General features: G+C 40.5%; 1 protein-coding gene across 1 annotated transcript in view; it reads left to right on the top strand.

Moving 5' to 3' along the window:
* The window catches only part of CNGB3 (cyclic nucleotide gated channel beta 3), a 183,556-nt gene that overhangs the window by 89,545 nt on the left and 70,346 nt on the right, over positions 1-23,665 (top strand). Inside the window, exons 4-10 of the mRNA XM_005689259.2 lie at positions 2,022-2,158; positions 3,184-3,312; positions 4,185-4,393; positions 10,498-10,548; positions 14,632-14,718; positions 18,076-18,140; positions 18,878-19,000. Of these exons, the coding sequence (XP_005689316.2) occupies positions 2,022-2,158; positions 3,184-3,312; positions 4,185-4,393; positions 10,498-10,548; positions 14,632-14,718; positions 18,076-18,140; positions 18,878-19,000 (801 nt within the window). The remainder of the gene's footprint in view (positions 1-2,021; positions 2,159-3,183; positions 3,313-4,184; positions 4,394-10,497; positions 10,549-14,631; positions 14,719-18,075; positions 18,141-18,877; positions 19,001-23,665) is intronic.

Below are 23,665 nucleotides of genomic sequence, written 5' to 3'. Positions count from 1 at the left end.
GAATTGAGTTTGTCATAAAGAGAATGTTTACTAAAGGAGATTCAAGCCTGTCTCACGCAATGACATCAGTTCCTGGGAGCAGCCTGCTGTTCTGCTTAAAAAGAAACACAGGACTTGTGAGAAACAGCACATAGGAATCCTCCTGTTAAACACTCCCTGACACAAGAGCCTTTATAAACATGCCAGGGACTCTCTTCCTATTGTGTGGAAGGGTACTATAACCCCAAAGCTTGAGTTACAGAGGCGATTTTCCAGAACTGGTTTTTTCCACCACTTTGTCCTGGAGGTGGAGAAATATTGCTCAGAGAAGGACATCCCATTCAATATTCTTTTGCTGCTTGACAATGCTTGGGTCACCACCACCAACCCCCAATTCATGGACAACTTTCATCCTAGGATCAAAGTAGTGCATAGCTCATTCATCCAACCTATGGACCGGGAATTATAGTGACTTTCAAGAAATATTATTTACATCACACTTGGTCAGGCAGCGAAGACAAGGAATGAATCAGGAACAACCTTGTGACAACATTGGCAGGACAATAACAACTACAGGGTTTCTCTGGTGGCTCAGACAGTAAAGACTCCACATGCAACGCAGGAGACCTAGGTTTGATCCCCAGGTTGGGAAGACTCCCTAGAGGAGGGCATGGCAACCCACTCCAGTATTCTGATTTACAAGACCACGAAAACACTGATTATGCTTGGCACAAGGTTACAGCTGTCACCAGGAATGGTATTTGGGAGAGAGAACCTTTGAGTGCAGTTTGTTCACAACTTTCGTGGATTTAAGAAGGCGGGCGAGGAGTCCAAAGAGGTCTTCAGCAACTTAATGACCTTCACTGAGAAGCTGGAGCTAGGTCTGCAAGAGGGCGACTTCACTGAACTCCTTGCTGTGCAACACAAGAAGCTTACTAATGAAGGCCTGATGGAACTGGAGGCTCAGAGAAAGAACAAAAAGAAACAAGAGTGGAACTCGTTTTTAGGCAGGGGACTTACTGTATGCTTTATTTTGTATGTTTTCTTAGAAGGCAAGTTTATTAAAGCATGGTGATATATTAGTTTTCTACGATAGCTTAACACATTATGGCAATTCTAGAGACTTAAAACAGCAACCAGTTGCTAGCTCACATTTGCATAGCTCAGAAGTTTGGGTGGGCTTGGCTGGGTTCTCTGCTTTAGACATCACACAGTTGAAATTAAGGTACCAGCCAGGCGTGGCTGGGCTCTTATCTGGAGGCACCAAAGAAGAATCCACTTCTAAGCTTATTCAATTATTGGCAGAATGCAGTTTCTTACAGTTGTGGGACTGAAGTCCTTGCTTCCTTTTTATCTACTAGCCAGGGATCATTCTCAGCTCCTAGAGGCTTCATGCAATTCTTATCAGGGGACTCCTTTCTCCTTCAAAGCCAACAATGGAGAATTTCCCTCCAGTGAAATTCCCCGTGTGCTTCAAACCTCTGACTTTCTGTTCTGTCACCAGTTGGAGAAACTGTCTGCTTTTAAAGGACTCATTTGATTACATCAGACACATCGATATAATTTCCTTATCTTAAAGTCAGCTGAGCCACATAACACAACCAATTATGGAAGTAAACTCCGCCGTATTCATTGTCCCTGGGATCACCTAGGACATGCAAGCCAAGGAGACATCTTAGAACTCTGCCTACCGCGTCAACTATAGCATTTTTTCTTCTCATGATCCAGTCTGATGACAGAATCACAGAATCAGTTCAGTTCAGTCACTCAGTCGAGTCTGACTCTTGGCGACCCTATGGACTGCATCACAGAATAGTCATTTGCTATTTTTGGATTCTAGTTTTTCAGTGGGAAATTTGTATTGCATGAGCACCATATCCATTAAATTTTATTCTTGGGTTGTTCTATTCAATTGTAGAAAGGAGAAGTTAATACATTATCTTGGGTGTATGGGGAAGAGGAAGAAACTTAATCCCTCCCCTGTGTGTATTTCCTTATAGATCTGACTCTCACCTTTTATTTTTTCCATTTCATCCAAAAAGCAAACCACCTGTTATTAATGAGTACGCGGATGCCCAGCTACACAGCCTGGTGAGAAGACTGCGTCAAAGAACAGATTTCTACAAAAGAAAGTTAGTGGAGGCTGACATGTCCTCCCCTGAGAGCAGTCCCCAAACTGGTGAGTGGTGTTACCTCAAAGTTCTGGGACGAAGGTGATGAGTGGTATGTATCAATATTTTGCAAATGGTTTAGCTTGGGATTCCCCAAAAGCAGTTTCGCCAAGACAATGGCTTAGCTAGGAATATTTTATATTGAGGGTGGTGCAGGAGGTAAGAAGGCAAGAGAGACAGGGTAGGGAGTTAACACAATAAAGGTGTGCTAATGGCAGGGCCACTGGGGCTTGAGTCAGCTGAACATCTGTGTGGACGACACAGAAGAATCATCCTGGAGGAGGAGGAAGCTGGGAGATCAGTCCACCCACTCCTGTCCTTCGTCAGCTGAGGTCTGCTGCTGGGGCAAGCTGCTAAAGCGTTATGCTGTGCCTAGTCACTCAGACGTGCCAGGCTCTTTGTGACCCTCTGGACTCTAGCCCACCAGGCTCCTCTGTCCGTGGGATTTCCAGGCAAGAACACTGGAGAGGGTTGCCATTTCCTAATACTCCAGCACTTTAAGCAAGCCAGCTGGGAGACAATGCCCTGGCAGGGAGATGAACTATTATATAATAGTTTCTTTTTAAAGGGAAGGGTCTAGAATACAGTCATTATAGCTTTATAAAGATATACCAAAAACAGTGTTTTGAGCTTTACTTGCCCATGCTGGAAGGACATGAATAAAGCTAAAGAACCACAAAACTAAAATCTGCGGAATGGTGCATATTTGTAAAGTTTCTGTTCAACGTCAATCCAAAGTACTAACTACTTACGCTCCAAAATACGTGGGAATGAGGCTTGTATTTAAAATATCCTATTTGCAACACCTTTAGGACATTTAAGTTAAACTTTAAACCTGCTACTTCTCCAAATTTCAATGTTTTTGTTACTTAGGTATTTTCACAAGCAACAATGTTGTAAACGTCATAAAACGCCTCATCTGCCTGCATGAAGGAAGATTATAAAATGTTTTCATTCCAAACAATCTAAACTTTTTCCTCCCCAAGCTAACTTAACCTCTGAAAAATCTTTTCATCTTTTTTCTCCTATAAAGCAAAGCCCATAGCTGTGTCATCAACACAAGAAAGTAGTGCTAAGCTAAAAGAAGAGCATTCCCAGAAGGTGCCCCTGATCGAGTACCTAAAGCGACTCAGACTTCCAAAAAGCATAGATTCCTACACAGGTACCGTCAAGGAGTGGACTGTCTCAGTGGGAGGGCTGGCTGTTCCCAAGAACCCCTGGAACCCAAGCTCACAGATGGCTTCCATGCTCTCTAGCCAGTATTCTGAGCCTGTCTAGAAACCAGTATTTAAACTGTATGGTCTGCGATGGATCATTTGTCCCTTTGTAGTGAAAAGAAGATATGAAAATATTCCTGTCTGTTTTTAAACAGTCCAAAGCAGACCCAGTCCCTAATAATCTTTGAAAAGAAGCATTTAGCAATATGTTCATTGAACATTCTCCCCCCTAAAAAACAAAAAAATCCTTATAAAATCTATCTTCTTCCATGGGTTCACATTGTTCATCTAATTGGACAAGTCCCGTCCCCAGCCTCCCTGGGGCCGAGGAGATCCCTGGGTGCAGTCGTGGACTGAGGTCACCGCTGACTCACCCCGTCTCCACCTCGGTCACCACCGGTGAGCAAGATGTGGGCCTTGGTTCACAAGCCCTGCGTGACCCTGCAGCTTCCTTAAGGACCCGCTGGAGGCCTCCAGCTGCAGTTCCAGACACAGTGAGGCCCGCACTTTTCCTCGGGTTCCCTCCCCTGATGCTAATTGTGCAGTTACTCCAGCAGAGAGACACACTGGTTACTTCTCTAGGAAACAGGAAGGACACCCTCCAAAGTTAGGGAAGCTGCCAAGATCATCTAACACCCCTCCTAAAGCCTGGTGCCTCGGCTCTAGGGGCAGAACCTCATGATTGTTGTAAATAGAGCCTCCTACACAAATTCCTCATCTCCAGAGGGGAGTGCCCCAACTTTACCAAACTAAGCAACAGAATTATTGTAATGTTCTGTACATGCCATGTGGATTGCTCCTGTCGCTCTTTTTCCAGATCGATTCTATCTCCTGTGGCTCTCGCTGGTCACCATCGCCTTTAACTGGAACTGCTGGTTTATACCCCTGCGAATGGTCTTCCCGTACCAGACACCACACAACACGCACTACTGGCTTATTACCGACCTCGTATGCGATACCATCTACCTCTTCGATCTGCTGTTAATCCAGCCCAGGCTCCAGTTCATGAGGGGAGGAGATATAATAGTAAGTAGGGGCTCGGGAGCAGCAGAGACTGACAAGGAATATCAAAGACTGAACTACAAAACACCAGTTCATGTTTGCTTGTTGTTAATTTAACGTCTGAGGGACTGCACGTGGAGCTTTAACCACTGGAACCATCAGTATAGTAACCATGATAACTGAACAAGCGATGAGCCCTCCCTTGAGTGCTGGGGACAGTGCACCTCCCTGCGCCCCCGTTTCCTCATGTTAAAAATAGCAACAGTAGTGCCTTCATAACATTGATGGGGAGACTGGGTGAACTGACGCCCGTAGGGTGCCTGCAACTGTGTCCTCTTTCCGCACTTCACTTTCCAGATTCATCACACCTCATTCCTCAGCATCAAGTGCCCTGTTTGATCCACCTCGGAAAGAGCATTCTCACCCTCATCTTCTCCTGGATTTATTCTCACTGTTGAGGGAATTTCAGTCAGTCCAATCAATCTAAGACAGAAGGAGAAGAATAAGTTTTCACAAGTACACACCCAAATCTCTTATACTCCCCTGCCCCCCAGGACCCCTCCCCAGTTCACTGAAAGGATGCTTCCTTCCCAACCCACGTGCCCTGTGATGTCTTCGTCACAGTCCTGGCGAGGGCTGCACAGAAACAGACCTTCCAGGGCCACTCTGGGGTGAGCACAGCAACCGAGTGCAGGGAGCCCTGGGCTCCTACATGTTTTTGAAGAAAAGAGGTTGGTTCCTTGATCTCCTGAATATTCTCTTTTGAATCCTTAGATGATTTTAAGTTATCAAAAAGCTGAAAGGAGTAGTTTTGCCTTTTTTTTTTTTTTTCCTCTAAAAGTACCATTTGATGGGGAATGCCTTCTGCAATTGAAATCTTTCCTAGGAAGAATTCTAAAGGCCAGAGCTAAAGTTATTACAAAAATCTATTCAAACCATTCCTTGTGCGGACTTCAGAGCATCAGTTACGTCGGCACTCCTCTAAGCGCGCTGGCAGGTTGATGAACGGTGATGACCGCACACAAATAAGAAAGAAACACCACGCGAGAAAGTGAGCACTAATTTCAACCTCCATTAGATGCACAAGAAGGGGAGAAAAATCAATGTTTGACAAATGGAAAATGACAAAATCAGCAAGGATAAACTTTATTTTCAATTTTCGAAGACATCTTTCCACATAATGGAGTGTTAAAACCAAGAAAAATAACCAATAAAAATACACTTAATGGGCTCCATTTAAAACTCATTATCACAAGCCACAAATATAGAGTGGGAACTAATTGCTTTGTTTGTTCAAATGGAGTTTAATGGTTTCTTTAACTCAGAGTAGGTAGTTTTAGACTTTGAAACTTTGATTACATGTGGCTAAGAGGACAATCCAAGTTGAGTACCCAACCTGAAAGTCTCACTGCAGTTGAGGTATCTATGTGACCTTTATTTTACACCACCAAATTATTCATTCATTCAACAAACATTTACTAAGTACTTACAGTTACCAGATATTTTAGGGCAGAGTACGGAAATATTAATTCCTGAAAGGCTTAAGGAAAAATAGATACCAAATTGAGTCCTGGAGGCCGAAATAGAGGGAATGGTGAGTGTTTACAAGTTTTCCACAGTATTTGTGTGCAATATCTTTCTTCTGAAAATGGTGCTGCGTAGAGAGCAGAATTTTAATTCAAGGACAAAAAAAAAAAAACCTCATTTAAAATGTCCTTCATAGACAGCAGGAGTAGAGCTGGGAATGACCGTGGGGGTTATTTAGATATGAGATTTGTGCTCACAACACTTTGCTGAGGCTGCCAATCACAAAGATCCATGGAAACCCTCAGCACCTTCTGTGAAAGAGGTGAAAGCCTTAGTCGCTCAGTTATGCCTGATTCTGTGTCCCGTGGACCATCGCCCACCAGGCTCCTCTGTCCGTGGAATTCTCCAGGCAAGAATAGCCATTTCCTTCTCCAGGGCATCTTCCCAACCCAGGGATCGAACCCAGGTCTCCTGCATTGCAGGCAAATTCTTTACTTCTGAGCCACCAAGGAAGACCTTCTAGTGACCACGTCTATTGGGCCTGCCCTTAGAGTCAACTGCCTTTGGTGATTTGGTTGCTATTTATAAACTGATCTGAAGAAAATTAACCACTCTCTTCTCTTTGCTCTGTAGATTTTGCTCATACTTCTGTTATTTCATTGGTATATAACCATTAAGCTCACTATGATGTAGTAGAAATAAATAGTAATAGACTAAGATCAAGTTTCACCTCTGAAATTAACTTAGAGTAATACTTGAAGAAAATTAATTCACCCTTTCATTGTATACTATCTTTGTCATCCATAAAATAGAACTGTTACACCCACGTCATAAACTTATTGTGAAGATTAGAGAAGAGAGCGTGAACACCTAGCCCACGGTCTGGCTTCTAGAAGATGTGCAGTAAAGTGCTGACTGAATCAAATGAATGAATGTCCACACAGTAACTTCCTTTCGTCTCCTATTCGTATATGTGGTCTCCTTTCTTACCTGATAAGTCTCCTGAGAGTAGGGACAGCATTCACTTCATTTCCCTATTTACCTTAGGAAATCACAGGATGTATTCCAGATACATTTGAAGAAGTGAGTGAATGGCAGTCTTGGCTCAAGGATCTTTTTTTCCCCTTGAATAACTATTTAATCTACATCGTAGTTATTTTATGGGCTTCCCTGAGAGCTCAGATGGTAAAGAATCCATCTACAACACAGGAGAACTGGGTTTGATTCCTGGATCGGTAAGATTCCCTGGAGGAGGGCATGGCAACTCACCCCAGTGTTCTTGCCTTGAGAATCCCATGGATAGAGGAGCCTGGTGGGCTACAGCTTATGGGGTTGTGAAGAGTCAGACAACACTCAAAAAACTCATAAAAAGAGTTATTTTATATGAGAGTATTATTTTTGAAACATTTATACATGTTTTATGTGAAATTATGGAGTTTCTCTGAGTTATTTAAAGGAAGAGGTAAACAATAAAGGGCGTGGCAGCCCACTCCAGTGCTCTTGCCTGATGAATCCCATGGACAGAGGAGCCTGGCGGGTTACAGTCCATGGAGTTGCCAAGAGTCAGACACGACTAAGTGACTAGCACTTTCACTTTTCACGTTTTAAAAATAAGTGCTTAATAGTCCTCAGTTAGCATACTGATCTTCAGAAGGCTAACGACGCCAAATACATTTAGTGTGCCAAGAAGAGAGGTTTTAGAAACCCCAGACAGCATTTTCATATAATCTAGCAAGTTTTAGCACACTTCCATTTATTCCATCATAGGATCAAAGACAGCCCTGAAAGCAAAGGTATGAATATGCCAAGAAAATTCTTCCAGAGTTGAAGGATATGGTCACACTTTAACTTAACTTCTTAGCACTTGAAATGCCTGCTTGTTCCATATACGCTTTGAAGCAACTGACTCATCTTACTCAAGCTTGGTACATGATTCAACGTAAACTTATATATACATGTCTATGTCTACCTGTAGCTAGGATGCCATTTTGTTTCAGAGAAAACAATTGTTAAATAAGTTGGTCATTTATTTTCTAATACACTTCTGTAAAATTTGATAAGTGCACATGGATAGAAATTATTGCTTTAAAAAAAATGAGGTGGTGGGACAGGAATTGGAAAGTTAGCTAACCGATTTTCAACACTGTTCAAGAGCAGCTTAAAACTTCTGAACATGGACAGCCTGGATAATAATGTTAGAGGATGCTGCTTCCATATGTCCAAGTTATAATACTTTGGTTGAATGATTAATAGTACACAGTTTCTGCCTACCTATAGCTAAAATCAAAAGATATAAACTCAATAGTAGTAGTAAGTAATAGTAGTCACTCAGTTGTGTCTGACTCTTTGCAACCCATGGACTGTAGCCCGCCAGGCTCCTCTGTCTGTGGGATTTACCAAGCAAGAATACTGGAGTGGGTTGCCATGCCCTTCTCCAGGGGATCTTCTCAACCCAGGGATCAAACCCAAGTTTCTTGAGTCTCTTGCAGTGACAGGCAGATTCTTTGCCACTAAGTCCACCTGGGAACCCCATCAGTCCAATATTAGCATTAATTCCTTTAGGTCTGAATATTAATGAATGTCTTTCTATTCCTCTACCTCTTATCACACATTTATTGCACACCCATTATGTGTTAGACATTGTACTGGGAACTGAGAAGTGGAGGACAAAGATATGGTCCTTATCTTTTTAAGTAGATCAGAGGATGAAGGATAAATAAACGAAAGAAAAATAGTGGCATTTTGTGATGTGAGTCATGACATAGCTGAGCCCTGGGTGCTATTTGATACAGAGAAAAACCATACAAAGGAGGGACCGCTTGGTCCAAATTTTGAGGAATAAGTTGAAATTATCTGCACACCTTTGTTCCCCTAAGAAAAAGGAAAAAATATGTCCCAAGCTCTGGGAACAGCATAAGCCAAGGCATCAAGGTAGGAAATTTGGTGAGGCACTGCTGAACAGAGTAAGACATGCTGCAGGCGGCGAGTGGACGGAGAGAGTAGAGTTTTGCGTACATGAAAGGGAGCAGATATTTTCTTCCTTTAGGTCATGTGAGGTCATGAACCAACAGAATTGTTAGTGATCTAGAGAGATCATCTCACTGCCACTGCAGAACTGATCAAAGAGAGCCTGACTCAAGGCAAGGAAACCAAAGCCAGAGGAGAAAACAGGCTTGAGCACAGGGCTGCCCAGGTGGCATGAGTGGAACCCACCTGCCATTCCTGGAGACCTACGAGATGTGGGTTTGATCCCTGGGCATGAGAAAATTTTAGGAAGGAGAACCAGTAGAACGTGGTTGCCGGTTGGATGAGAGCTGAGCGAGAGTGCGTGGTGTGGGCTCATTGCCTAGGGAGATGAAAAGGCACGTAGGCTACTCAGCAGGAGAAGGAGTGTGGTCAGGCTTCCGGGAAAATGGAGATGATGATGCATTCATGTTTTTGTAGGCTAACTTTGCGATTAGCAAAACTGATAAGTGAGGAGGCAATTGCTGGACAGGTTAACAGCTCCAGAAAGTGATATTAAATGGAGGTAGAGATTTGGTAGCATCAACATACCTAGTGACTTTGAAACTCTGCAAGTGGATGAAATTTCCCAGGAAGTATAATTAATATGAAGAGAAAAGAGAAGAAGGCTGAATCCTGGGAAATATTGACTTTTAAATGGTTAGTCAAAGAATGCAAGCAGGACATTGAAGAGTTGAAACTGAAGAAGTAAATTAAGAATGGCATTACAGATTCTTGGGAAAAAGAAAGCTTCAAAGATAAAATTGTCCCCAAAAAGTCAACTGCTTCAAAGGTTTTATTCATCTCTTTGTTCCTTTACCTGTTCATCCACTCAAATATTTATTGAGCTTTTAATATTAATAGTCACTAGTTATACACAGTTGCTAAACAAAATCAACCCTGTCCAGAAGTACATTATCATTCACAGAGTAGACCGATTTTAAACAAATGGGAGCTAAAGGTATGTGTGATTTCAAAACACAGTGAGTGCCATAAAAGAAAAGTGAAAGTGAAAGTCGCTCAGTCCTGTCCAACTCTTTGCGACCCCAGGGGCTGTGTCCATGGAATTCTCCAGGCCAGAATACTGGAGTGGGTAGCCTTTCCCTTCTCCAGCAGATCTTCCCAGCTCAGGAATCGAACCGGGGTCTCCTGCATTGCAGGCAGGTTCTTTACCAGCTGAGCTATCAGGGAAGCCCCACCATAGAAGAAGGATAGTATTATAAAGGACTCCCTGGGTGTGCTCATTAGGAAATCATTGGTGGCTTTCAAAACTGTAGCCTTGGTGGAATTGAAGAAGTAAGCAAAAGTCAAATCACCATCAAATTACCATGTGTTGAGGAATAAATATGAGGGAAGGGCGTAGAACAAAACAAGGCAGGCAACTCTCTAAGAAGCTTGAGTGTGACAAATAATTGGAAACCATACAAAAAGAAGACAAAGCCAGGGAGAGTTTATAGATGTAAGATGTGTGAAGAGGAAGCACATTTATAGGCTGAAATTGGAAGGGCCTAATAGAAAGAAATAGCTATAAATATTTTTAAGTGAGAACGTATTTAATGAAATTGCATAAAATTAATATTAATTATAATATATTTCAGGTGGATTCAAATGAACTAAAGAGACACTACAGGAATTCTACAAAATTTCAGGTAGGTGACTGAAAATTCCAAAAATCCAATATCATTTTGAGTTTAAACCCATCCACAAATTTCTACCAAAAAAAAACTGCTTCCTTTCAAAACTGCAGCCTGTTTAACAAAGTTCATACAGTTGTATTAGGCTGAGTTTCTTCTTCTCAATAATTATACAATATACTTCCATGTATGTGCAAGTGTGTAATTCAAAATATGGGTCTTTATTAAGCAAAACGAAACAGAGTGGCCATATTTAAATTCTAATAAATGTCAATAAAGGAATATGGAGTGTATTTTGTCTTGTCCATACAGAATTTTAGCCTCCAATTCATGTAGCAAGATGATGTAAAAGTCAACAAAATTGTTTCTACTCCTATTTAATTCTTGTTGATATAACATAAAATACGGTATGAAATAACATAAGGAAGTCCGCTCAATATTCTGCAATAACTTAAATGGGAAAAAGAATTTGAAAAAGAATATACGTATCCATAGGCTTCCCTGGGGGCTCAGACGGTAAAGAATCTGCCTGCAATGCAGGAGACCCGGCTTCGATCCCGGGCTCAGGAAGATCCTCTGAAGGAAGGAAGGAATCTGCCTGCAGTGTGAGAGACCCAAGTTCAGTCCCGGGGTTGGGAAGATCCCCTAGATGGGGAAATGGCTACCCACTCCAGTATTCTTGCCTGGAAAATTCCATAGACAGAGGCTACGGTCCTGGGGTCTCAGAGAGTCAGACACGACTAAACAACTAACAAGTATACGTATACAAATATATACACTGCTGCTGCTGTTCAGACGCACAGTCATGTCCAACTCTTTGTGACTCCATGGATTGCAGCATGCCAGGCTGCATCTCGCGAAGTTTGCCCAAGTTCATGTCCACTGCATCAGTCATGCCATCCAGCCTCTCATCCTCTGATGCCCTCTTCTCCTCTGCCCTCAATCTTTCCCAACATCAGGGACTTTTCCGATGAGTCAGCTGTTTGCATCAGGTGACCAAAACACTGGAGCTTCAGTTTCAGCGTCAGTCCTTCCAGTGAATATTCAGGGTTAATTTCCCTTAAGATTGAGTGGTTGGATCTCCTTGCAGTCCGAGGGACTCTCAGGAGCCTTCTCCAGCACCACAGTTCAAAGGCATCAATGCTTTGGTGCTCAACCTTCTCTGCAGTCCAGCTCTCACAACCGTTTGTGACCACTGGGAAGACCATAGCTTTGACCATATGACCTTTGTCAGCAGAGTAACGTCTTTGCTTTTCAGGATACAATATACATGCATACATCCAACACCAGCGTTTCCCTGGTGACTCAGCAGTAAAGAGTCTGCCAGCCGATGCAGGACACGGGTTTGATCACTGGGTCAGAAAATCCCGTGGAGAAGGAAATGGCAACCCACTCAAATATTCTTGCCTGGGAAATCCCATGGGCAGAGGAGCAGGCTACAGTCCATGGGGTCACTAAAGAGTCAGTCACGACCTAGCAACTAAACAGAAACACAAAAGAGTCAGTCACGACTTAGCAACTAAACAGAAACACTGCTAAGTTAAATAAGCAGGGTGGCAACATACAGCCTTGCTGTACTCCTTTCCCAATTTGAACTAGTCATTTGTTCCATGCCCAGTTCTAACCGTTGTTTCTTGACCCATGTACACATTTTTCAGCAGGCTGTAAGGTGGCCTGGCACTCCCATCTCTTTCAGAATTTTCCACAGTTTGCTGTGATCCACACAGCCAAAGGCTTTAGCATAGTCAACGAGGCAGAAATAGATGTTTTTCTGAAACTCCCTTGCTTTCTCCATGATCCAACAAATGCTGGCAATATGACCTCTGATTCCTCTGCCTCTTCGAATAATTATTTACAAGGTAGTTTATTATCTTTTATTGTTTATCCTAACTCTGAGAAATAGGCAGAGAGTTGAGGGTGATCCAAGGTTACCCAATCTGTATGATTGAACTCCAACTTCCCATTTCCAGGACACTATAGTGGCCTCAAATTTTGTAAAATATTCAGATCTAGGTTTAGGTGCCAGATTGTCCCTGTTGGCAATCTATGGTGATTGCAATTTCTTTCAATCTGTTTTCATCTCCAACTAATTTTCTTTGTAAAACTTTCCCACACACTTAGACATAGTCATAAAAGGTCTAAACTACTTTGATGAACTCTACAAAGAGAACTAATATTCTTTGTGAGTGCTACAAAGCTTATTTCAAACTCTTAATCACTTTCTTGAATTTGAATAAATGCAAATTAACTCACATATTTAATTTAGGTTTCTAAATGTAAACTTTCACGTTTAATTGAGGTCACTTCTTTTGAATTTCCTTAGCACATCCCACAGGTCATGTGTGAAGTGAAAGCCAATCAGTCGTGTCTGACTCTTTGCGACCCCAGGGACTATACAGTCCACGGAATTCTCCAGGCCAGAATCCTGGAGTGGGTAGCCTTTCCCTTCTCCAGGGGATCTTCCCAACCCAGGGATCGAACCCAGGTCTCCGACATTGCAGCCAGATTCTTTACCAGCTGAGCTACCAGGGAAGCCGAAGAATACTGGAGTGGGTAGCCTATCCCTTCTCCAGCAGATCTCCCTGACCCAGGAATCAACCCAGGGTCTCCTGCATTGCAGGTGGACATATAACACATGTCTTATGGCACTGTGTTATACCTATTTTTGTGCTTGGCTATCCTATCATTGGACTGTTAATTTCTTGTGGACAGAAACAGTAACTTATCTCCAACGTGCTTTGCAAAGTTCCTTGTACAGAGTACAATGTTGGTCATTAATTCACTTTTCTACAATTCAGTAAGAAATAAATCATATCTACCAAATCCATGCTAACATGTTAATATCAAGCACAACTTATTGACTGTCTGCATGGAAAAGTCAAATGGGCCTTCAAGCAATTGGACGTTGAAATAGCACTAGACAGAATCAGTGATTCCATGCTCCCGCTTCCTCATTTATAAGACATTATTATAGTAACTCTTTGAACACCTCTCAACTTGTCATGAGGCCCAGTATCTGTAGGATAAAATCAGTAAGGTTTGATGATATTATGCAATTTTAAGCCAATACTTCTAGTAAATCATTTGTTTATGGTAACCAAACTGGTTGATTCAAACTGAGAGTCCCATTTCTTTCCAATATCACTAGGCTTTGAAATTCTAGTCCACAATTAATTACTTCAACTTTCCATTTCATACGTATGGCCTTACAGAAAATTCTTAACTGCTCTTAGTTATCGTAAATAAATTAAATGTTTCTTTAATGTACCCTATTTTTCAAGATAACATAAAGATGAATGAAAATTAGTCATTATCTTACATAAAAATTTTTATTATCATTGAAATCAAGAAAGTATGCAAGTATGATGCTGTCATTTCGCAATTACCAAGGTAATATAAAGCCAATATAATTTAAATACATCACATATGTAAAATGTTTTTAGCTATAATGGTACTTTCAATACCTTCTCCCGTCAGAACTGATAATTAGTTGTAAATGGGACCGATTTCTTTCCTCTCATCTCTGTTAGCCTGTACGATCTCTGACAGATATGCTCACTGCTATTTCTTGTCAATAATATGATCCAAAGTAGAGAGCAGTAGAAAGAACCGAAGCGTCTGGATGAACCACCAACAATATAATCAGCCTGACCACTGGAGAACTGGCTGAAACATAAAAATCAACCACTACAATGAATGTCCAATAGTTTCAAATAAAATCAAGAATGAGCTTGAGCTTCAGTCCAAAAACCCCAAGTTGAAAAGAAAATATGTTCTAAAAGTAGCAACCATGCCATCTCTGAAATACATGTGACAGAGCAACAAAATTCCAGAAAAATGCAGTGCCTAAGCTTAGCAAGATCAGATGCATGAAGCTGGAAATGAAATTCACTGGACATAAGCTATGAAATAGTGTTCTTGTTTTCATGGTGTTGATCTACCTTTCAGGGACACCATGCATATCTAACTGAAAACAATTTTGTATTAAACAAAAAATGATCCACAGTGACTAGTTAACTTTTACATACATTGATGTGTTGATTTATGTCCAAAAACTTATGTAATCACATCATAATTATGAGTGTGTTCTTCCAACAGCTGGATATGGCATCAATAATGCCCTTTGATGTTTTCTACCTCTTCTTTGGGTTTAATCCAATATTTAGGACAAATAGGATGCTAAAGGTAAGATAACTATATTTAATTGTCTTCTTCCTATAATAATGGAAATCTTCAAGTAATTTAAAATATCCCAGTTGTTTCCCAAAAAACTGTCCTCCCTTTTTCTACCCTCATCAACGCTATGAATTTTAAAATCTCAATGAAGGGAAAACATCATTATTTCTACTGATGGAAGTTGCTTGCTCTTGGTTGTTTTGAGTCTGTGTCTCATAACAGGTATTTTTAAAATAGGAATGCTTTTGTGCTTCTAAATACAGCTATAATTATGAATGAATATTTTATAAATCTATGCTTTTCCACTTGTCACTTTCCATTACATCGTCACTGAATGCTTGGAACACCAGGTTTAAAATGAGAGTGCCAGATGAGATGACCGCTAAGCTATCTTACCCATCTAAAATTCTATAATAATAGAAAAATGCAAACACCCTTGCATAACAAAAGTATTTATGTACTTAGAGCTCAAATGTTCATCGAGAGGGAACTAGTTAAATCGCAGTACATCTATACAGTAGAAAACTTTGTAACGCAAAAATAAAGAGAGTTTTCTGTGAACTGGCAGAGGACAACCTCCAAGATAAAACAACAAAATTAGGGGAAAAGTTAGTTACAAAACGGTTTATAGAACAATGTTAAGTCTTGCAACAGAAAGAGAATATATTCTATGTTTCTGTATTATGTAAACAGTGGATGGCTACCAAAAAAAAAAAAAATCTAATAAAAATGGTTAACTGAGGCTGGAGAGGAAATCAGGATGTATAGGGACAGGAATGGGGCTTCCTTTCCTAGCGGTGAAGAACCCACCTGCCAGTGCAGGAGATATAAGAGACTCGGGTTCCATCCCTGGGTCAGGAAGATCCCCTGGAACAGGCCACAGAAGCCCGCTCCAGTGTTCCTGCCTGGAGAATCCCGCGGCCAGAGGAGCCTGGCGGGCCACAGTCCATGGGGCCACAAAGAGTCCAGCAATACTGAAATGACTTAGCAGGCAGGCACGTGGGCAGATTAGGAAAAAAGACTCTGAAGGTATACATTTCTTACTGTTCTTGAACTGTATTAACAAATTACCTATTGATAAAGATTCTAAACTATAAATGTTTTATAACTCAAAGCTTTATCAGGTACCTAAAATGAGTCTGAGGGGAGTCCGCAAGTGGAATTTTGTAGAAATCTTTAATATTAGCAATAGCAGCTTGCATTCCCAAAGACAGCCCTCTTAAAAGGAATACCGCAGATTCTTTCCATTTTAGGCAGTTATCTCTTTGACACTTTGGGAAGACAAGATGGTGTGACCTGGAGACTCAAGTGCATCCTGACACAGCAGCAGCTGCTGTTTGCTGGATCCATACTCGGTCCTACTTACTCTGTTCAACTTTTATTCATTGTCTCATTTATTCCTCCAAACAAGCTCTTTCTGGAGATGAAAATGAGAATAAGCAGAGTTTAAAAAAAACTCTGTCCAGACGTGCAGCTGGTGAGTGGCAATATCTGGAGCCTATCGCATATTTTTTGACTCCAAATTCTTTACTATCATCAGACGAGCAAGTGAACTTCAGGCTGAAAGGCTCTCTTTCCATGTCCATGATTTTTCCACATTAAGAGGGACGTTACTCTATATTCTCACACACTCAAGACTACTCTGGGGACTTCGATTTTGAGCATGGGGTGTGGGTCTAGACTGAGTAGAATTTAACATTCCTAGCAGCTTGGTGGGCTGGCCATTCATCATCAAATTTCTAGTGTTGAATGGACATTTCAGGAGCCCACTTCTCAGATGACCAACTTTCAGAGAGTCTTGGGTTCCTATGGTTTGGGGAGTTGGGTATCATAATAAAATCTTATAAAATGCTAGCTCTTCACACGCCATCTTTGTATCCCTATGGTGTCCAAAAGCTCACTATCTTTAGATTTTTAAAATCTAGGCAGTCCTGAAAGTCAACATTAATCTTCTTATCATAGCCCCACAGGCCAGCCATTTCCACAGAAGTGTGTCATTTTAATGTGCAGTTCTCTAGGGAAAATATCATTTATCTACCTCCAAAGTATATATGAAAAAACAAATTAAGAATATACATTTTTTCTACAGTGAACACGTAAGCAAAGTTTTAAAATGTATCTTTGTGCAAGCTTCTATCAAGAGTACAATAAACAAATAACCACAAACGGAAATTATCTTAATCTGAGTGCTGAATGGATGTTTCCTACTCAGGAATTCTAGAAAAACAAATCATTTGTGCATATTCCTAGACTAGTAGTCATTGCTATTACACCTGTTTTCTAATTCCCAAATGTTCTATTATAGTCATACCTGCACTGGATGAAATTTTGAACCAGATACTCTTTGAATTTAGTAATCCCTCATAGCCCTTCCAATCTGTAAGGTCCTATGAGTCTAAGCGTATTATATGATTAAATGCATGAACTCATGTAAGCATGCAACCTCTTTTGGAGTCATGTTCTCTGATGTCCTCATTTAACAGATGAGGAAGCTGAAATACAGAAATATTAAGTGACTTTTCCAAGGTCACACAGTTAATAAATGGAAGAGAGGAGATTGGTGTTCAGCTCTGGATTTCACGCTCTTGCATTTTACAGCCTATAAATTAAAAAGAGAAAGTAGGGAGAAAAGAAAGAGGAAGTAGGTGCATGTAGGGAGTATCTGCTGAGATAGAAGTGGGTATAAGCAGAAGAAAACCTTGAGGCAAATAGCAACTGTTCTCCAGTGTTCTTGCCTGGAGCATCCCAGGGACGGGGGAGCCTGGTGGGCTGCCGTCTATGGGGTCGCACAGAGTCGAACACGACTGAAGTGACTTAGCAGATGCATCTAATCTCACTGTATCTTTGAACAACGTCAAGAATAGATAACCAATGCTAACATTTACTGGACTTTAAATTTTGTTGAAATAAATACACATTTAATGCAACTTGCTTATATGTAATGCTAGTGTTGAGCAACAGGACATAACACCTGTTTTTGACTACAATGTATTTTATTATTCTTCTCCTATTTTACTTATGTTTTGAGAGGAGATGTGATTTTTAATGATTGTGAAACAAAGTTCCACTATATGCTTTAAAAAGAAAAAAAGAAAGAAATGTTTTTAAGCTTGATTTTCTAAAAGCATTACAAATAAGACATAACTAGAGTAGAAATGAAAGTGAGAAGCTCTATAAGTTTGGCACCTTGCTAAAATGCACTGCCCAGAGGAAAATACCACTAAACAGATCTCAGTTTTCGTTTAAGACATGAATATAATTATTTTCAGTAGCAAATAAAGTCTATTTCATATTGTTCTATTTAAATATAAGAGATGTATTTAAGACTAACACACTTTGGGATTCTTTTGCTTGTTTCCTACACAGTACACTTCATTTTTTGAGTTTAACCATCACCTAGAGTCTATAATGAACAAGGCGTACATCTACAGGTAAAGTATAACTCAGTGTACTTTGGGGCTGGAAGAGAGTGCAATGCTATGACATTGTAGACAAAATTGGGGAAGAATATGGCCTCCCTGCAAGAGAGTAAGGAATAATCTCAGATTTGGGGCTATGGAGAATATTGAGCTACGTTCTAATACAGATCTGAACATTTCAAAGTGAGATGAAAGTATGAAAATTATATTAGATTTAGAAGAATACCTGACAAAAAAAGAGAGGGCGTATTACTTGCTTCCATCAGAACAAGGACAGAGAAATGTGTCCTTTTGCAAGCTGACTTTGCATCTCTCTCACGACAATTCATTCCAATCTGAATTTTCATTCATTCGCTGTTCTGAACTTAACTTGCCCAGAGACCTCTAGTCAGTCAACTATAGCGTGAAGTCCCATGAGCTCTCCGGAGATACCCAGTGAAATCAGCATGGTGTATTTTATGGAACTCAGACTGGAGAGGTGACCCTGGAGACATGTCTTTCAGGGAACTGACTCGCGCCATCTGTGAGAAGAGAAGAGCTTTTTTTCCCCCTCTGTCAGTCCCAGTCAGGAGACTGAGGTCTGGAAACCTGTGGTGGCAGCATCATTTCATACTGTACTAATGAGAGCTAACAGTTCACACATTTAAAGCAAGGAGATTCAGCAGAGACCTTAAGAAAAAGAAAATGTTAAAATATGCTGTATTCCAGAAACAGCTCGAGCCTCACTTTGCACTTCTTCCCGTTGACAGAGTAATTCGAACGACTGGATACTTGTTGTTCACGCTGCACATTAATGCTTGTATGTACTATTGGGCTTCAAGCTATGAAGGGATTGGAAGTACCAGATGGGTGTATGATGGTGAGGGAAACAAGTGAGTTTTAATTTTTTAATTTATTTTTGATTGGAGGATGATTGCTTTACAATGTTGGGTCAGTTCTGCTGTACAGCAGTGTGAATCAGCCACAAGTGTACCTCTAACCCCTCCCTCTTGAACCTCCCCATCCAGCCTCATCCCACCCCCGGGTCATCACAGAGCACCAGGCTGAGCGTCTTTGTGACACAGCCACTTCCCAGGAGCTGGTAGCATCTATTGCGCACATGGTGGCGTGTATATTTCACTCCTGCGCTCAACTCACCCCGCCCTCCCCTTCCCTCCGGCGTCCACAAGTCTGTGCTCTACGTCTGGTGCAGGGTAAGCATTCCTTTTGAAGGAAACTTCCTGGCTCTTCTTAACTTCTGTTCCAGTGGGAGTTTTCGTAAGCCAGTGTTTTTGAAACTGTAAAGCACAGTCCCTTAGTGGACAGTAAAAACTCTTCAGTCAGTCAGTATGCTTTTGAGTGAGAGAGGGTAGGATAGAAGATGACAGAGTAGAAAATATCAGCCTGTCATTCCTAATAGGGGTGTGTTGTGTGTGCACGTGCTTGCGTGTGTGTGCATGTGTGTGTGTGTGTGTGTGTGTGTGTGTGTGTGTGTGTGTGTCCTGAGTTGACCTGTAAAATTCATTTCTTACTCTGGATCAAGATCAGAAAAGTTGGAAAGCCTCTGCTATAGATAACGGAGTGGTAAGGTAACTTTTAATAACCCCAATGCCAATGTTAGTAATGAACAATGTTAATTATTTGGAGGGCAGGTGCAATGACTAATTAGTTTACCACTGAAAGGTTTTATGAGTTATGAGTCAGCTATAACCATTAACTCAATTAAACGCTTACAGATCATAAACTAAACTTAGGATAAAGTTTAAACAAGGATCATAAACTAAACTTGATAATTAGACGTGCAAGTACTCCAAGATTAAAAAAGATTATCTGAGAAGTTTAGTGCAGTAGAATCACGACTCAATAATGGCAGCTGAGTTATTTAATAGTGAAATTTTTGGTAGATATAAAGGCCTGGCATAAAGTACACCACCACTGACTTTCTGCTCCAGTGAAATGAGTTTGAGCATATTGTAAGGCAATGTCCTTACTGGAAAATAGTGGGTCCCAGCATGACTTTGAAGGGCAACTCACAGCAGCCTTGGGAAGGAAAGCAATTACAGGAGGGAGGAAATTTACCTCACGGAATTACACACTAGCTAGAGTGAGCAGGATCTGAATGAAGGATTGTAACAACATTTTTTGAACTTTTAGCCAGAACTAATTTTAAAAATTTAAAGTCATAGGGCCCACTGACTGGGAAACTACACACACACATACACACACACACACACAGCCACAGAAGAAAGTTTATAACCAAACCTATAAGTACTTTCCTTTAGAAACTATTTATGTATTCAGCTTAATATAACTATATAGAAAACTGAGTAAGATACCAACTATATTAAATATTGTCTAGAAGTATATAATTCAATATCATCAGATGCATGAGTCTGATTATTGTTTTACTCAAATTAGAAAAATTTCTGCCATCTAGAAAGAGGAGAGCTATTTCTCTCTTCATACCTGGTTGCCTCCCTGCCGCATATTTTAGAGAATATGTCTTGCTCCCAGTGCTTAGAATATGAAGTGTACAACACCCACTCGGTATATGTTAGGTCTTAGAGAAGACGAGAAGGGAGTTTCTTCACTCTTTCTCTCTCTTCCTTCTCGCCTTCTTTCAATCCCTAACACATACTGAGTGTATGAAAGAGAGAGAAAGGAAAGAAAAAAGAAAGGAGTGATTGAATTTGTATTATTATAAGAAGAAGAAAGAAACCTCAGCTTTGACCCATAAGAAGCTAAAGCTAAAGTGTGCTAATATTTTAGACATCTAATTCTAGCTAGAGTGTAGACCAGATAGTCAAAGTGCCCTCTCACCAAAATAGAAGAAGATAACCTACTTGAAATGTTTGTTGTATTAGTTATTATAATTACTTGTTATAAGACACATTTCTATATAAATTATATTACAATAGTTCCCAATGATTGCTAAATTCCTTTAGAAAGTAAAAGGAATCTTTGAAATCTAAAAAAAAAAAATTATGTCTCCTGAAGCTGGAGTTGAGTGGTGAGGTTATCAATAAAGAACAGAAATAGAGAGGATAAATTCTTAATCAGAAGGAAAAAAATGGTGAGCTGCTAAAACAATTTAAAATATATCAGTAAGCAGAATACATTAGTATGGACTAAATTCACCAGCTGAAAGAGATTGTCAAATTATATCAGTCAAAATAGACTTCAAAACAAAAATTATTTTAGGGGAAAATTAAGTCACCATATAATGGGAATGGTTTCAATTCACCATCAGTATTTTCCAGTTCTAAATGTGTAATGCACCTAACACAAAATAGCTACAATGAGTCAAAGAAACTTGCAGAGCAAAACTTACTAGAAGGAAGAGAAACTGGCAAACACACCGTCAAAGTCTGAGACATCAACACACAACTGTTAACCAGTCAAGCGCCAAAGACAGTAAAGATAGAAGATTTGAGAACCTCTCTAATAAGCCTGACTTAGCAGATGCAAATGGAGCCTTGTACCAAAGAATTAGAAGCTACTCATCGTTTTACAAAAATTTTTATTGTTGCTGTACAATATTATGTAAGTTATAGATGTACAATACAGTGAGTCATAATTTTTAAACGTCGTGCTCCATTTATACTTTGTAAAATATTGACTAGATTCCCCACATTGTACAATATATGCTTCTAGCTTATTTTATACGTAATACTTTGTACTTCTCAAAATTCCCTGTCCCCATCCTGCCCCTCCTTCCCGCCCTCACTCCACTGGTAGCACTTAGTTTGTTCTCTATGTCTGTGAGTCTGCTTCTTTTTTGTTATATTCACTAGTTTATTGTATTTTTTTCAATTCCTCATAGAAGTGATATCAGGCAATATTTGTCTTTGATCCATTTGACTCAGTATAATACCCTCCAAGTCCATCCATGTTGCTGCAAACGGCAGGATTTCTTTATTTGTCGTAGCTGGGTGGTATTCCATTGTGTCTGTACGGAAAAGATGTGTCCGTCTTTTTTAACCAATAATCTGTTAACGGCACTTAGGCTGCTTCCATATCTTGACAATTGTAAACAACACTGCTACAAACATTGGGGTGCATTTCAGATTAGTGGGTTTTTTGGATATATGCCCAGGAATGGAATTGCTGGGTCATGTGATAATTCTATTTTTAGTTTTTTTGAGAAACCTCTATACTATTTTCCAGCGCAGCTATGCCAATTTACATTACTACCAATAGTGTACAAAGGCTCCCTTTTCTCCACATCCTTGCCAACATTTGTTATTTTTGTTCCTTTTGATGATAGAAATTCTAAGAGGTTGAGGTGATATCTCATTGTGATTTTTATTTACATTTCCCTGATGGTTAGCAATGTTGAGCATCTTTTCATATGTCTATAGGCCATCTGCATTTTCTCTTTGGAAAAAGAAGCCATTCATTCTTCTTAATCATTCATGATAGATTACAAAAAAGTGGTCATTTTCTAGCCCAAGGAGCAAGTTTCGATGCATTTTTCAGCATTGCTGTCAAACAGCTCGCATTCTCTAGTCCTTTAGACAGGAGGGTTCTCACCCAAAACCAGAGCTCTAATAATCCTCTTGAAAATGAAAGTGAAAGTTGCTCAGTCGTGTCCAACTCTTTGCAACCCCATGGACGTCCATGGAATTCTCCAGGCCAGAATACTGGAGTGGGTAGCCTTTCCCTTCTCCAGGGGATCTACCCAACGCAGGGATCAAACCCAGGTCTCTAGCATCGCAGGCGGATTCTTTACCAGCTGAGCCACCAGGAAAGTCCAATTATCCTCTTACCAAGTGTCAGGGACACATCCTTACCAAGAAAATGCCTTTAAAAGCAGCAGATGTGTGTGTGATATATATAACATATAAATAATTGTTCTTGTTATTGTTTAACCACCCAGTCGCGTCCAACTCTTTACAACCCCATGGTCTGCAGCATGCCAGGCCTCCCTGTCCCTCGCCATCTCCCAGAGATTACCCAATGGCTAAGACTCTGCACTCGAATGCAGGGGGCCTGGATTAGACCCCTAGTAGGGGAACTAAATCCCACATGCCCCAACTGAGACTTGGCACAGGCAAATAAAACAATAATAAATAATATGTAAATGGCAGTTGTTAATACACTTACATTTCCCACAGTTTTAAAGCAACACCTGCCTCTTCTCTTACTTCATATTACTCTTTGACCTCAAAAGTGTAAAGTCTTTTTTTAGTTAACCCTTGTGATGGCTCCTGATGACATATAATTTGGAGGTTGCTTATGAGATCACTGGATGTGTGAACCTTGTCCTAGTTAGAATAATGCACCAACTGTAGGGTGCAAGTGAAGCTCTGTGAACATTTAAAATAAGAGGCATTTATTACTATTCTATTAATCTTCATCAAAATAACAATGTCTGTTCATTTCAGTAGAAGACAAGAGGTTATTTTCATTTATACTAAGTACATGGCAGCCTTCATCTGACTGTGAAATATGACAAAGCAGGAATGGGCTTACTTAGCTCAAAACCAGAGCATAAGTTGTTGCTGTTCCTAAATCATGCCCGACTCTGACCACATAGACTGCAGCACGCCAGGCTT

Source organism: Capra hircus, chromosome 14, assembly GCF_001704415.2.
Source record: "Capra hircus breed San Clemente chromosome 14, ASM170441v1, whole genome shotgun sequence".
In the NCBI taxonomy this organism is placed as follows: Eukaryota; Metazoa; Chordata; class Mammalia; order Artiodactyla; family Bovidae; genus Capra; species Capra hircus.
The sequence above is the reverse complement of the archived record's forward strand: the minus strand, read 5'-3'. Positions and strand labels throughout refer to the sequence as shown.